The 15666-nt window shown below is 38.7% G+C and overlaps 1 protein-coding gene across 1 annotated transcript in view; it reads right to left on the bottom strand.

Annotated features, from left to right (window-relative positions):
• Dhx29 (DEAH (Asp-Glu-Ala-His) box polypeptide 29) overlaps nt 1-15666 on the bottom strand; it is a 59405-nt gene that overhangs the window by 19175 nt on the left and 24564 nt on the right. The window contains exons 12-22 of the mRNA XM_013018505.1: nt 14896-15072; nt 11999-12139; nt 10104-10248; nt 9858-9975; nt 8152-8236; nt 6884-6972; nt 5502-5630; nt 5343-5418; nt 4434-4658; nt 1123-1259; nt 654-747 (exon numbers count right to left, since the gene is read on the bottom strand). Of these exons, the coding sequence (XP_012873959.1) occupies nt 654-747; nt 1123-1259; nt 4434-4658; nt 5343-5418; nt 5502-5630; nt 6884-6972; nt 8152-8236; nt 9858-9975; nt 10104-10248; nt 11999-12139; nt 14896-15072 (1416 nt within the window). The remainder of the gene's footprint in view (nt 1-653; nt 748-1122; nt 1260-4433; nt 4659-5342; nt 5419-5501; nt 5631-6883; nt 6973-8151; nt 8237-9857; nt 9976-10103; nt 10249-11998; nt 12140-14895; nt 15073-15666) is intronic.

The raw sequence follows: 15666 nt of genomic DNA, 5'->3' as shown, positions 1-15666 counted from the left end.
TTTTCTTTTTGCTTATGTGGTGCTGAGGAATCAAACCCAGGGCCTCAGGCATGCAAGGCAAGCGCTCTACCACTGAGCCACCTTCCCAGCCCCCTCTTTTTTTTTTTTTTTTTTGTGCCAGGTCTGGGTTTGACTTTAGGGCTCAGTATCACTTCTTGAGTATATTTATGATTGTTAAATACTGTTTTAAATCACCTGTAATATGTTCAAGTGAGTTGTTGGAAGAAACAAAAAATCATAACCTTCTTAATTTATAATAAGCTTCTCAATTCAATGATTGTTTATTAAACCCTTACTATGTGTCAAGCACTATCCTAGGCATTCTTTTTATCTATCTTTTACAGCCCTATTAAGAATAGTTTGCTCATTTGTGAAATCCAGTTCTAAGATGGTAACAATGGGACAGGAAAACAAAAGGAGACTTTGGGTGGTGGTGGGATAAACAGCAGTAGGGAGAGAGAAAGGAAAGTATACCGAAGGGTAAGGAGGACTGAAATTTGACACACGTCAAAAACACACACAATGCAACCTACCAATACTAAAAGGGAAAGAGGAGGAAAAACTTGTTCAGAGTATATGCATGGAATTAACACAATGAATCGCTCTCATGTTATTCATGTATACAAATTCAAAAAATAAAATAGAAAAATTACCTCTAAGGTTAACAATGATGTTCTGTTAAGAAAATTTCTCCGGCAATATGTGATTTCAGAACGATAGCCTCCTTCTTGTCGTGCTTTCTTCCATCTAGGTAAATAAAATGTTAACAAATGAACAAGGTTCACTATGTTCCCTAAGCTCAATAAAATAATCATTTAAAATAGAAGGGGTCTTGCTATGTTGCAGAAGCTGTTTACAGAAGATTTCAACTGTAATGCATTTTCTATGGAAGAGTAAACTCTGAAATGTTTCAAATATGAGAAATATAAATATATAATACAATCAAGTACATATTTAATTTTTAGGAAGGAGCATAAAAATGACTTTTATATGATTATATCTTGACAGACTAAAAACTTGTTTAAATCTTAAATATATTATTTTAATGACAAATATAAAGTTTTAAAAATGTAAATAACCTGAGGTCATTGGCTTATTGATAACACCCATATTATTTTTTACCCTAGATATGCATTGTAGATTGTCAGGTGATCTGAATCTGCCATTGCCAAAGCAGATTTTGCAAGATCTGCTTCATCTTTTCGACCAATAGGTGTAGTAAAAGGTGACTTCTCTGTCATAACTGCTGCAAGTGTTGCCTAACAACAAATAACCAAATAATTCATCATTAGAGAGGTATACAATGACTGGGTTTGTAAAAGAAAACACATCATAAAACATTCCACTTTAAGTATTTGTTTCTTATTTCAATAGGTTTACCAAGTTCTACAAAAGCTTACTTAAAATTTTTATTGTAAATACTTTTATCAATCTTTTTTATTTTTTGATCGATCGTGGGGCTTGAACTCTGGGCCTGGTCACTGTCCCTCAGCTCTTCAGCTCAAGGTGAGCGCTCTACCACTTGGTCCATAGTGCCACTTCTGGTTTTCTGGTGTTTAGTTGGAGATCAGAGTGTCACAGACTTTCATGCCTGGGCTGGCTTTGAACCACAATCCTCAGATCTTAGCCTCCTGAGTAGCTAGGATTACAGGTGTGAGCCACTGGCACCCAGCTTGTAAAAACTTTTAGAACTATTGTACAGAACTAATAAACGGTGATGCTTTGTTTTTATACTACCTCTGTGAGGTAAGGAATAGCACCAGAATTAGCAAAAATGAAAAACAAAACAAGCAACCTGAATACCACTTAATTCATAATCTGTCACTTATAGAGGAAATCTAAGTTACAGTTCGGTTATCTTGAATCTTACAACTTAATTACCATTGACTGCAATGTTCTTTAAAAATTAGCAGGGTGCCTGCAATTCTAGCTGAGGATCATGGATCAAAGCCAGCCTGGGCAGAAAACACCATGAGACTCATACCCAATTTACCAGAAAACCTGAAGTGGAACTATGGCTCAAAGTGGTAGAGCACTAGCCTTGAAAAAGAAGCTCAGGGACAGCATCCAGGCCCTGAGTTCAAACCCCACAGCTGACAAAAAAGTTAGCTGGGGCTATAGGTAAAGCTTATTAGTAAAGTGTTTACCTGCTACTCACAATCCCAGAGAACAAAACCTAGAACTCATCTTTACTAAAAATGCAGCCTGGGGCTGGAAAGGTGGCTTAGTGGTAGAGTGCTTGCCTTGCATGCATGAGGCCCTAGGTTCGATTCCTCAGCACCACATAAGCAGAAAAAGCCGGAAATGGTGCTGTGGCTCAAGTGGTAGACAGTTAGCCTTGAGCTGAAGAGTTGAGGGACAGTGCCCAGGCCTAGAGTTCAGGCCCCACGACCAGTAAAAAACAAACAAACAAAAAATAAAAACGCAGATTTTTAGATAACTATCATAGCTGGTTTTTTGTTTCTGATTTAGTCTAATTTTGGTGAGTAGCATTTTTTTCTTCTTTTTAGTAGTGCTAGAGAATGAACCAAAGATCTCATGCATGCTTGAGAAACACTCTATCACTGTTTTATACCCTCAGTCCCACATTTACTTCTTTTTTTTGTTTTTGTTTTTGGGTCCGGTCGTGGGGCCTGAACTCTGGGCCTGGACGCTGTCCCTCAGCTCTTCAGCTCAAGGCTAGTGCTCTACCACTTGAGCCACAGCGCCACTTCTGGCTTTTTTCTTTTTGCTGATATGGTGCTGGGGAATCGAACCCAGGGCCTCATGCATGCAAGGCAAGCGCTCTACCACTGAGCCACCTTCCCAGCCCCTCCCACATTTACTTCTAATACTAAAGAAAAAGAGACTAGAGAGTAATACACTCTCTTGGTTATGTTTTTAACAGCCTTGTGCACAGAATAGGCCACAGCCAGATAAAATAGGAAAGTTGGAATGCTACAAGAAAATCAAAGATTTGGGTTGGGAAGGTGGCTCAGTGGTAGAGCGCTTGCCTTGAATGCATGAGGCCCTGGGTTCGATTCCTCAGCACCACATAAACAAAAAGAAAAAAGCCAGAAGTGGTGCTGTGGCTAGAGTGGTAGAGCACTACCCTTGAGCTGAAGAACTGAGGGACAGCGCCCAGGCCCAGAGTTCAGGCCCCACAACTGGACCCCCCCCTCAAAAAAAAAAAAAGAAAGATTCAAATAAATGTACAGAATTTGATAACTCTGGGGCTGGGAAGGTGGCTCAGTGGTAGAGCTCTTGCCTTGCATGCCTGAGGCCCTGGGTTCGATTCTTCAGCACCACATAAGCAAAAAGAAAAAAGCCCGAAGTGGCGCTGTGGCTCAAGTGGTAGAGCGCTAGCCTTGAGCTAAAGAGCTGAGGGACAGTGCTCAGGCCTAGTGTTCAGGCCCCACAACCGGGACCAAAAAAAAAAAAAAAAAGAATTTGATAACTCTGAGCTAATTTGAGAAAACACAATTCTGATAATTACTGGCTGAGACAGAAGCCAGAAAAAGGAAGGTGTTTTTTTTTTTTTCTCCTGGTGCCAGTCCTGGGATTAAAACTCAGGGCCTGTATTCAAATGTTTTTTTAGTTTCATGTGATTGCTTCTAACACATTTATAAGATTATTTCTTTGTTGCTTTGTATGTCCCTCCCCCACGGCATAACCCCTGCTTTCACTGAATTTGATGTCGGTATAATTTGTGGAGGGAAAGGGAAACAACAAACCGTTTAAATAGGGATACAGGTGGACCCATTGCAACAATGAGATGTACAAGTCGTTATGTTGAAAACAAACTTTACAACTTTGGTGGTGGGGGCGGGGAGGAGGTTTGGGTTGGGGGGTAAGGGGAGGATGGGAAGGGATGGGAAGGGGGAAGCAATGGAGGAGGCTGCAATGCTTGATAAGAAATGTACTCATTATCATGCCCATGTAATTGTAACCCCTCTGTACAGTATGTTCACAATAAAAAAAATTCTTTTTTTTTTAAATTTTATTTTATTTGTGAACATACTGTAAAGAGGGGTTACAATTACATGGGCAGGATAATGCATACATTTCTTACCAAGCATTGCAGCCTCCTCCTTTGTTTACCCTTCACATCCCTTCCCAGCTTCCCCCCTCCTCCCTCAATTCTTCCCCTCCCTCCCCCCCCAATAAAAAAATTTCTAAGAATTGTCTATTAAATATTAACTACATATTCAAGTAGGGTTATTTGATAGCAAAAGTCAAGGCAAGCCAAACTCAAACTCAAACTTATGTAAATAAGTGAATAGATGTTCAAAGTGTATATATAATAAATAAATATTATATAAAGAAACCTCTTGCCAAGGATTTCATGGGCCCAAATAAAATAAAAAAAATAAAAGTAAAAAATTATCTTCAAGTTTACTAATTTACCAACCAAATGATACTTAAATGGAAGTAGTAGCAGGACTCTCACTTACCACTGGATCAAGACAGCCAAATATGGCACCAAAAATGAGCATCTTGCCAATTTTGACATTCACAGGTAAAGCTGCAAGGTGTTGGCCCAATGGAGTCAGTTTAGGCTCATTCAGTTCACAAGCTCCAATTTTTCGGAGCAAATTCATTGCATTGCTGATGACTTGAAGCTGAGGAGGATCTAAGGCTTTAGAGAGGAAATCTTCAGGAGAACCAAGATTACATTTCTGCAGAATGAAAAAAGTGATAAAACTGGTTCATGATCAGAAAGAATTATTACATTAAAGAAATACTACTGGGACTAAAATTTGAGTTTAGTAAAATCTTGACCAAAGAGGGCAAATGTGTCAGACTATCCTATTATTTTTCTTAATAGTGAGGTAGGAGGAAGGGTTGTATTTGAAAGCAGTGGTAGCATGAGGATGAAAGCCTATACTAATTATTTATTACTAATTATGTGTGTGCATGTCAGATGTCAGTCTCCTGAGTAGCTGGTATTACAGGCAAGAGCCAATGGTGCTTGGCTGAAGAGCATATATTATATACGGGACTTGAACTAAGAGACTGGCACTCAGGCACTGTCTTTGAACCTCTTTGTGCTCATGGCTAGCACTTTACCACTGGACCACACTGCTACTTCTGGCTCTTGAGTAGTTTATTGGAGATGAGTCTCATGGGGACTTTACTGCCTGGGTAGGCTTTGAACTGCTATCTCCAGATATCAGCCTCCTGAGTAGGTAGGATTGCAGGCTTGAGCCACCAGCGCCCAGCTCAAGAGCTTATTTTTTGAAAAGAGTAAGATATTTGAGTATTTAAAGCAATATAAGATAAAATTTTTTAAAAAAAATGTTCACTTTTTTTTTTAAAAAAGAGGTAATAAACAGAATTTTGTAAGTTACTTTGGGGATTACCATAATATGAAGACATAATTCCTCCAGAGGTACCCTCAAAATTTCAGGCACAGAATAGTCCATGAATCCTTCAAATCTGGAAAGTAAGATCATACACTCTATCAGGAATGCCCCTGAGTACTGATCTGTACATTTTGAACTTCCAGTGTTGTGCTATACCTTTCTCTTGTGTACATTCGGAAGCAGAAGCCATCTCTGACCCGCCCAGCTCTCCCCTGGCGCTGTAGAGCACTAGCTTTACTGACAAAAGTCTCGACCAAAGAACTCATCTGACTGCTTTCATGGTACCTAAAGAAATGTTTCAAAGAGAACATAGTAGACAATCAACTTAGATCAAAATCAGAAAAAGCCAGAACATGTAACTATGAAAATTAAGTTTAACATGGGCTAAAAGTCCCTTACTATTGTGGACAAACTTTTCTCAAGCCACATTTCCTTTTTAAATAACTTAGGAAAAATTACTTACTAAATCTCACACTGCCAAGTTAATTAGGAAAAAACTGCCAAAGCTAATCTGACCAAACCAAGGAATCTTTCTGATTTTAGTGAAATACCTTTAAATTTTGTTATTTGAAATAGTTTGAGAAGTGCTACTTATCAAAATTACAATTCTACTCATCTTTCAGAAGAGTTAAATGTTTCCTGTAAAGGTATAAACAATCAAAATTAATTTTCTACTGGATAATATTTTTCAAATTTTGCTATAGTTTAATAATATCAGGGATAATGACAAAGCAGTAAAAGTGATCTCTCCTACTTATGTAAAATAAAAATATTTATATAGTGTAATCTTTTTGTTGAAGACTTAGGTTACCTGTGATGTTCTAGTTACTGGACCAGACACTTTCAATTAGGAAATTTAAAAATTGTCATTTATATTTGTGGAGACTAATGATTAAGAAGGCCAGACGTTGCTCAACATAAAAGATTTAAATGTACCTCTGGTTCCAAAAGATATGCTGTTGTTATTATAATCCCATACACATACACAATGGTTTTGTTATTTTACAAACAAAAGAATATAAAAAGAATTGCAGTTTTGGCCGGGCTCCAGTTGCTCCTGCCTGTAATCCTAGCTAGTCAGGAGGCTGAGATCCAAGGATCTCGGTTCAAAGCCAACCTGGGCAGGAAAGTCCATGAAACTCTTATCTCCAATAAACCACCAGAAAACCGGAAGTGGTGTTGTAGCTCAAGTGGTAGAGTGCTAGCCTTGAGCTGAAGCTGAGGGACAGCGGTCAGGCCCAGAGTTCAAGGCCTACAACCAGCAAAAAAAAAAAAAAATTGCAATTTTTTTCTTAGATAGCACTTCCATTAAAGTAGTACTCACTGGCATTACTTATGGTAAAACCATGATATAAAATTCTAACATTTATTCTTAGACATGAAAAAATTTCCACTCATTTTATTAAATCTTTTTACTTTGGGCAGAACTAAAACATTTGAATTTTCCCTATATAATTCTGTAATTTTTCCTGAGAACTCCAGAACTACACACTACTTCCAAGTGACAATGTTTTCATCTGGGAAACTTAAAAACTTACTTATTTTCTTTTGTTCTTCCAGTATCAATTACAAATACAACATCTGGGATAGTGATCCCTGTCTCTGCAATATTTGTTGCCAAAACAATCTGCAAATAAACAAAAAACTAAAATATCTAGACAACTTTTAGCAATGTATCATTTAAACTTTAGAGCAGATGAATTTTTAAAAGTGAATTTAAATTTTATTCACAAAATGTACAACTGTCTTTGTATACTTTGGTTTTAGTTTCATTGGCTCAGCTTGTGAGTGTAAAGTTACAGATTTTTATTACAACAAAATATTATTCTAATTCTAGTCAGTCATCTTAAAAAGTATTGAACTCAAACTGGAAACTGATTCAGAGAACAGAGATAGATTACTACAACTCCTCATAATTGTTAGGAAAAAAAAAAACAGCACATTACTGAGAAGAACTGGGTTACTCTCCTAGATCTGTCTCTCAGGAGTCTGAGATCTGAGGATCACAGTTCAAAGCTAGCTGGGGCAGGAAAGTATGTGAGATTCTTATCTCCAATTAATCACCAGAAAAGTGGGAAGTGGCATTATGGCTCAAGCAGTAAAGCACTTGCCTTGAGCTGAAGAGCATAGGGACAGTGCCTAAGCCCCACGACCAACAATGACAAAAAAGTCTCATGGACTTTCCTGTCTGGTCTGGCTTTGAAACACAATCCTTAGATCTCAACCTCCTGAGCAGCTAGGATTACAGGCATGAGCCACCATTGTAGCCAGCAATGTTTTAGTTTTAATACCAGCTTTAGTTCTGACTATGTTAAGATACAGAGCACTTGTAGTACAGTGTAAGATATTTTAAATTTTAATTTATAATTAATAATTATTTTCCTCTTTTGTTGTTGGTTCTGGGGATTAAAACTCAAGACCACACTGATAACCAAGTGATGAACCATTAAATCTTCATCTTCAGCCCTTTTTTGTACTGGTTATTTCAGAGTAAGGTTTCAATTTATGCTCAGGCTCGTGTGGGCTACATTCCTCCTGCTTGTGCTTCCCTATATCGCTGGGGATGACAGGTGTGTGGCACTTTGTTCAGCCACTACGTTTCCCCTATAGTTGAATAAGAAGCACATGCCTCTATGACCAGCAGTTGGTTGAGATAGAGTCATATGAACTTTTGTGCCTGGGCTTGTCTCAAACCATGATCCTCTGATCTTTCCTTCCCAAGTAGCTAGAATAACAGGCTTGAGCCACCATACTTGGCTTTAATAAAATATTCTCAGGTTGCATATAAATTTGCTATGTATTTTACCTTCCTGATTCCTGGAGGAGGAAGTGTGAAGGCTGCAGCCTGATCTTGAGTTGAAAGAATAGAATGCAGAGCTATCACTTTATATCTGAAAGTTAAAATCATAGTTCTTAGCAAGAGTTTCTCTTTAGAAGACACTGCAAAGAATAACAAAATTTATTTGCATATAAGGAACAACTTTAAATTTATGAAAAAATTTAAACACACTGAAGTTAATAGAACAGTCTCATAAACACTTACATACACCCATGACAGAGAAACTAATTTTAATATGAATAAATAACAGATTGAGTATCTTTGAAATGTTTGTGGCCTTAAGTGTTTCAGATTTTAGAGCATTATAAATTTGGATTTTTGGATTATGGGTTGTTTACCTGAATATGAAATACAGTGTTTTTAACATTTTATTTTTTAGCATTTTAGCATTTTATTATTATTATTTTTTGTTGGTTGTGGTGCTTGAACTTAGGACCTGAGTTCTTTTAAGGCTAGCACTCTACCACTTTGATCTGCAGTGCCATTTCTGTTTTTTGAGTGGTTAATTGGAGATGAGATGAGTCTCATGAAGACTTTTTTGCCCAAGCTCGCTTTGCTCCACAATCTTCAGATCTCAGCCTCCTAAGTAGCTAGGATTACAGGCGTGAGCCACCAGTGCCCGGCAGAATTTTAAATAATGTTATGACTATAGTGAAGATTTCAACTACTAAGTCTTTGCTATGGGGGAGGGCTGAAGTATATGGGTACAGAGCCATTGAAATTTTCAATAAAAATAAGTTATATCACACAGAATATACAAAATGAGAAATAATCTTATAACCTGTCCCTAATAACCCTGTCTCTAAATTCTTTTATTGCTTACTTGTTGCAATAAATAAAATTCCATCAGTTAAAAAAAAAAAAAAAAAAAGGCCGGGCACTGGTGGCTCATGCCTGTAATCCTAGCTACTCAGGAGGCTGAGATCTGAGGATCGCAGTTCAAAGCCAGCCCAGACAGGAAAGTCCATGAGACTCTTATCTCCAATAACCCACTAGAAAACTGGAAGTCATGCTGTGGCTCAATTAGAGCCTTGAGCTGAAGAGCTGAGGGACAGCACCCAAGCCCAGAGTTCAAGCCCACGACCACCACCACCACCAACAACAACAAAAAAAGAAGAACTTCAAGTTCTGATGTGAATGCGATGACTTAATAGTACAATTAAACAGATAATTCAACTACAACCTCATCAGTTTTGTTTTGTTTTTTTAACAGTTTCTAAGTTAGGAGAGGAAATACTACCTTTTGTTTTGCTTGGATAACAGTCCTAGGACTTAAACTTAGGACCTGAGCACCATCCCTTAGTTTTTTCATTCAGGTCTGGTGCTCTATCACTTGAGCCACAGCTCCACTTCTGGTTTTTTGCTGGTTAACTGGAGATAACTGGAGTCTCACTTTCCTGCCCAGGCTGCCCTTGGTGATCCTCAGATCTCGGCTAGTTAGTATTGTAGGCATAAGCCATAATTCTAAGCCTAACCATAATTAGGGAATTATCTTTGCTTAATCACAGTAAACAGCAAATATAGATATAGTGTCTAAAATTTACTAGTTAAAATGTAGTAACAGAAATGTTAAACAAATGCTTGTTTCACCATGGGCAATTTTAAATACAGGTGAATAGACTAATAACTGATCAAGTGTTTTAATTTTAAGTACACTGAAGATTTGTGGTTACCGTTCAGAATAAAATCTTCGGTCATTGGATAAGAGATCATACAACTGTTGAATATGAGCAAGGCCTGGTAAGAAGATCAGTACTGCTCCTTCAATATTTCTGAACTGAGGACTTTTGTCTGAAAATTTTAAAGACATAATATTCAAAATAAGAAGGGACAACAAATGAAGTGTTAGTAAAACCATTCTAGCCAAAAGGAATGTTTTACCAAAACTATAAGAGACACATTAGAAACAGAAAATATACCTAAATATATAAGAAGTTCCAAAATAAGATCCAGGTTGATTTTATGAGGGGTCATGTACATAATGGCATGCTGAGTGCGGCTGCTATACTTTTGGTAAAATGGATTTAAGTCGGCACTTGCTCCAGTCTGAATTGGGATGTATTCCTAAAAGAAAACCAGAGAGAGCTGAACAAAAACATTAAGTACTTTTATTAGACAAGGTATAAAGATGGTATTGTATCTATTCAAATCCACATTTTTTATCATCATCATCATCATCATCATCATTATTTCAGTGAAATATAGCAGGAGTATAACTTGTTTGTCTATTTATTTATTTGAAGATCTTTTTTTTTTTTTTTGCCAGTCCTGGATCTTGAACTCTGGACCTGGGAGCTGTTACTAGACTCCTTTTTGCTCAAGTCTAGTGCTAGACCACTTCAGCCACAGCACCACTTTCAGTCTTTTCTGTGATTAATTGGAGATAAAGAGTTTCTTGGACTTTCCTGCCTGGGCTGGCTTTGAACCTTGCTCCTCAAATCTTAGACTCCTGAGTAGCTAGGATTACAGGCTTAAGCCACTGGTGCCCAGCTCTTATTCTTACAGTGTAATTTCCTACAGCTCTAGCAACAGCAAAAATTTAATGTTGCCATGTTTAACTGAAAGAATTATTGAAAAAAATAACAAATTTGAATATGGTAATTAAAATTTACTATAATCATTTATGCATTATTCTGGGGCAGTTAAAAAAGAGCCAGACCTCAAGAGAGGTCATAATGTCAATAAAATTTATTTTATGCTTGCATTATTCTATCTATATCTACTCTGGCTACTTTCTCTCTATCTCCCTCTTTTTTTTTTTTCTTTTGGGTCCAGTCGTGGGGCCTGAACTCTGGGCCTGGGCCCTGTCCCTCAGCTTTTCAGATCAAGGCTAGCGCTCTACCACTTGAGCCACAGCACCACTTCCGGCTTTTTTCTTTTTGCTTATGTGGTGCTGAGGAATCGAACCCAGGGCTTCAGGCATGCAAGGCAAGTACTCTACCACTGAGCCACCTTCTCAGCCCTTATCTCCCTCTTTTTTGATACAGGGCTTGAACTCACGGCCTCATGCTCTCACTTTTTTTTTCCTGGTTAACTGAAGATAGAATCTCTGGAACTTTTCTGCCTGGGCTGTCTTTGAACCAAATCCAGATCTCAGCCTCCTGAGCAGCTGGCATTACAGGCATGAGCTACCCAGTTCAATTCTTTTGAAATTATTTTTCTGAAGATTTTCTTCAGTTTGTAATTTTTTTAAAAATCTCTGGCGTACCAGAGAAAGATTTTAGTTTTACTTTCTTAGTTTATATACTTAATTAAAAGGAAAAATAACTTTTAACTGTGTTTTCATCAGTTCAGACACATGTATGAAGTACAAGAAAAGCATAAAAGATGTAGTGAAAACACGGAATCCAGTCACTGAGTAAATTACAGGACAATGTAGTACTTCTAAAAACACATAATCTCAACTAATTTCTTAGGGAAGAACTGTGCTTGCTTTAACTGGCTTCATAAGAGCTAAGGATAGCTCTATCTGCCAGGATAGACACTGCTGAGAAACTGACAAAGACGTGGGGATGGAGATTGTACCATCTCAAGCACTTAGGATGAGGAGCTAGGAAAAAACCACTGGAAATTTCCTCTCCAATTATTGATCAGTGCTATAAAACTATGGGCCTTGATTTTATAGCTATCTAGTGGCCAGAACAGGGCAAAATATCACAAATTAACAAGATTAAATAGTCCTTAAAATTTTCTCATGTCCTCCCCCCCTCGCCCCTGTCCTCTTTTGCTAAATTATACTCATATTTGCTGTTAGCTACATTAAAAATTCTCATGGCAGGTTATGCCGTGTTCTAAAAAAATATATATTTTTTACCTGATGTTTTTTGGTTCCCCCAGCTTTACTTGTAACATTAATCGTAATCTCTTCTTCTTCCTCTAGAAATTTCTGACAATATTCTGAGTCTTTCTCTAGTACAAAGCCTGTTTCTTCGATTATATCTTCAAGATGAAAAACCTGTGGAGTAACCCAAATTCATGTAAATTCATGTAAATATCATTTTAAAGAGAACAAGGTGATTATCACTGAAGACTACCAAACTATTATGAAAATAAACTCTGTTTAATATAGAAGAGTCTGTTGATAATGGCAGGGTGAATTATATTATCATATTCACTTTTTAAGTGAAAATGGTTAGAAGAGTACATTTCATTGGCTGAACAAAAGGTAAGCATTAAGAATAGTCAGAAAAGCAGCTTCATTGGGTGGGCTAGTGGAGAATGATGGGGATAGTGTAGAATGATGAAAGGCATGACACTGGTCAAGATGCAATTCATAAACTGCTTTGTTGAATGGCAACTCCTTTGTACAACTGCTTAAAATAAGAAACTTCAAAGCCAACTCTAAGTTTGAGGAAGGAAGGAAAAAAAAAAAAAGAGTTCCTTATTACTAGAAAATCATCTTCCAGGGCTGGGAAGTTGGCTCAGTGGTAGAGCGCTTGCCTTGCATGCCTGAGGCCCTGGGTTCGATTCCTCAGCACCACATAAGCAAAAAGAAAAAAGCCGGAAGTGGTGCTGTGGCTCAAGTGGTAGAGCACTAGCCTTGAGCTGAAGAGCTGAGGGATAGTGCCCAGGCCCAGAGTTCAGGCCCCACGACTGGACCCCCCCCAAAAAAAAAGAAAAGAAAATCATCTTCCATCTGAATACAATGATTTTGATATGGAAGTAAGTTTATAGCTCTCACTTCTGTCCTAAAAATACTCCTTAAAACTCTATTTACCAGGGCAGGGAAGGTGGCTTAATGGTAGAGTGCATATATGAGGCCTTGGGTTCAAATTCTCAGTACCACATAAACAGAGAATAGATGAAAAAAAAAAAAAACAACAAAAAAACTGGGCTGGGAAGGTGGCTCAGTAGTAGAGTGCTTGCCTTGCATGAATGAGTCCCTGGCTTCGATTCCTCAGCACCACATAAGCAGAAAAAGCCGGAAGTGGTGCTGTGGCTTAAGTGGTAGAGTGCTAGTCTTGAGCTGAAGAGCTGAAGAACAGTGTCCAGGCTCAGAGTTCGGAGCACACAAGGGGGGGGGCATGGAATGGGGGGGGGGTGGAAAACCTCTACATTTCCCCTCAGGCAGCATCAGCAAACATTTGCATCTCAAGGTATTCTAGGTACTTAAAAAAAAATTTCATCGTAAAGATGCTGTACAGAGGGGTTACAGTTACATGAGTGCTGAGCACTGCTACCCCCTACTTTTTCTCCTACTATCCCTTCCCTACCCCCTTCCCTGACTCCCCCCATCAAGTTGTAAAGTTCCAACCTAGTGTCTTGTGAGTATCACTGTTGCAATGGGTCAAGCAGTTGTCCTTGTTTCAAAATTTTGTTATGCCCTTCCCCTCCCAAATTAGATAAATGTATATACAAGATTCAGGGTACCAAAATTAAATACAGTAACAATAGGGGATATACCATAGGGGGAAGAACATACAAAAGAAACAAAAAAAAATCACATAGTACATTAAAAACAACAACAAAGAAAGACCTCTTGTGCCTATATCTTGGGGTTAGTTTCTCCTAGCATCATCTGATATGATCATATGCACATAGCTTTTGAACTTTTCTGCTCATCTGGTAAGATTATCCTAGACATATACTAGTTATTGCAAATAAAAGGAAACCATGGGACCTATGTTTTTGGGCCTGGCTTACTTCACTTAATATGATTTTTCCCAAGTCTTTCCATTTCCTAACAAATGGGGCCATGTCATTCTTTCTGATGGAGTCATAGAATTCCATTGTATATAAATAGAAAGCTTGGGCTGGGAAGGTGGCTCAGTGGTAGAGCACTTGCCTTGCATGCTCGAGGCCCTGGGTTCGATTCCTTAGCACCATATAAGAAAAAAGCTGGAAGTGGCGCTGTGGCTCAAGTGGTAGAGCACTATTTTTACTAGCCTTGAGCTGAAGAGCTGAGGGACAGCGCCCAGGCCCAGAGTTCAGGCCCGAAGACCGGACCCCAAAAAAAAAAAAAAATAGAAAGCTTATGGATTAGAAGATCTTCACTAGCTATACAATAGACAAGGGCCTCATATCTAAAATATACTTAGAACTCAAAAAATTAACTCTCCCCAAAACAAATCCTCAAAGAAACAACCTTCCCATTAATAAGTGGGCTAAAGACTTAGATTTCTCTGAAGAGGAAATAAGAATGGCGAATACACATGAAGAAATGCTCAACTTCTCTGGCCATAAAAGAAATGCGAGTCTAAACAACATTGAGTTCCACCTTACCCCAGTTAGAATGGCTATAATCAAGAAATCTAGTAATAACAGATGCTGGGCATTCACCCAAATGATCACAAACAAGGCTAAAAGCTACCAGCATGACTATGTTTATCACAGCATTATTCACCACATCTAGGTACTTCTTGTTTTTTGGTTGGTCATGGGGCTTGAACTCAGCCTGAGTGCTAGCTCAAGACTAGCATTCTACCACTTGAGCCACAGCACCACTTCCGGTTTTCTGACTGTTTTATTGGAGATAAGAGTCTCATGGACATTCCTGCTGGGACTGGCTTTGAACTGCAATCTTCAGATCTCAGCCTCCTGAGTAGCTAGGATTATAGGCATGAGCCACGGGTGCCCGGCCTCTAAGGTACTTTTTTGATTGTTGTACTCTAAGAACAGTTTCCAAGTTGGACTGTTAAGGGCCTTTGCTCTGGAGGAAATTCTCTGGTGTGAATGCAGTTTCTGCTTATACACATACTGAAGAAAACTTACCTCAACAGGATAACTTCTTCCTGAAATTCTGAGAATAGGACAGTGTGTAAAATATGTAGAAAACTTTTCACTGTCCACAGTGGCACTCATTAGAATCAAGTGTAGGTCAGAACGTTTCTGTAAAATTTCCTTCAAGATAATCAGCAGGAAGTCTGACTGGACACTTCTTTCATGAACCTAATATAAGGCAATATAAAAAAACATACAAGGTATAGTAAGAGGCTTAAATAATTTGACATTAAAAATTATTAGTTGATATTCAAGAATACAGTTCATATATGTAGAGGGAGTTAGATATTTCAAATAAGGCACATCATCATAACTCAAAAGGTCATTCTGTACAATTAAAAATCAGCGTATATGGAGGGGGGACCAAGATGGCGACGGGGCAGTAGGGAAACGCCACAGCTCTCTCCAAACAAAGAGAGTTCGAGTTCCAACGCTTAATCTCCCCAAGAGACTGACAACAACAAAAAGACGAACACTCAGAGAAAAACCAGAGGTGGAAAATAACAAAAAAAGAAAGAGAGGAAAAGAAGAATTTCAGAACAGAGAAGAGCGAAGACCCCTCCCCCAACCTTTACTGGCCGTGCGGCAGTGCGCCAAGCCGCCGGCCAGCCGGCGGGGGGGGGGCCTGCCGGAGCCCCCAGAGACACAGGGGGCCGCTTGCACATCGCCAGGTACCGGTTCGCAGAACAGCGGATTGCCAGGAACAGAGAAACCTACCAGCCGGGATTCTCCACGAGGATCCCACCCCCACCCCTCACTCTC

The sequence above is a fragment of the Dipodomys ordii genome, unplaced genomic scaffold (genome assembly GCF_000151885.1).
Source record: "Dipodomys ordii isolate 6190 unplaced genomic scaffold, Dord_2.0 Scaffold41, whole genome shotgun sequence".
NCBI lineage: Eukaryota > Metazoa > Chordata > Mammalia > Rodentia > Heteromyidae > Dipodomys > Dipodomys ordii.
Note: the sequence above shows the minus strand (reverse complement) of the source record. Positions and strands in the feature narration are given on the sequence as shown.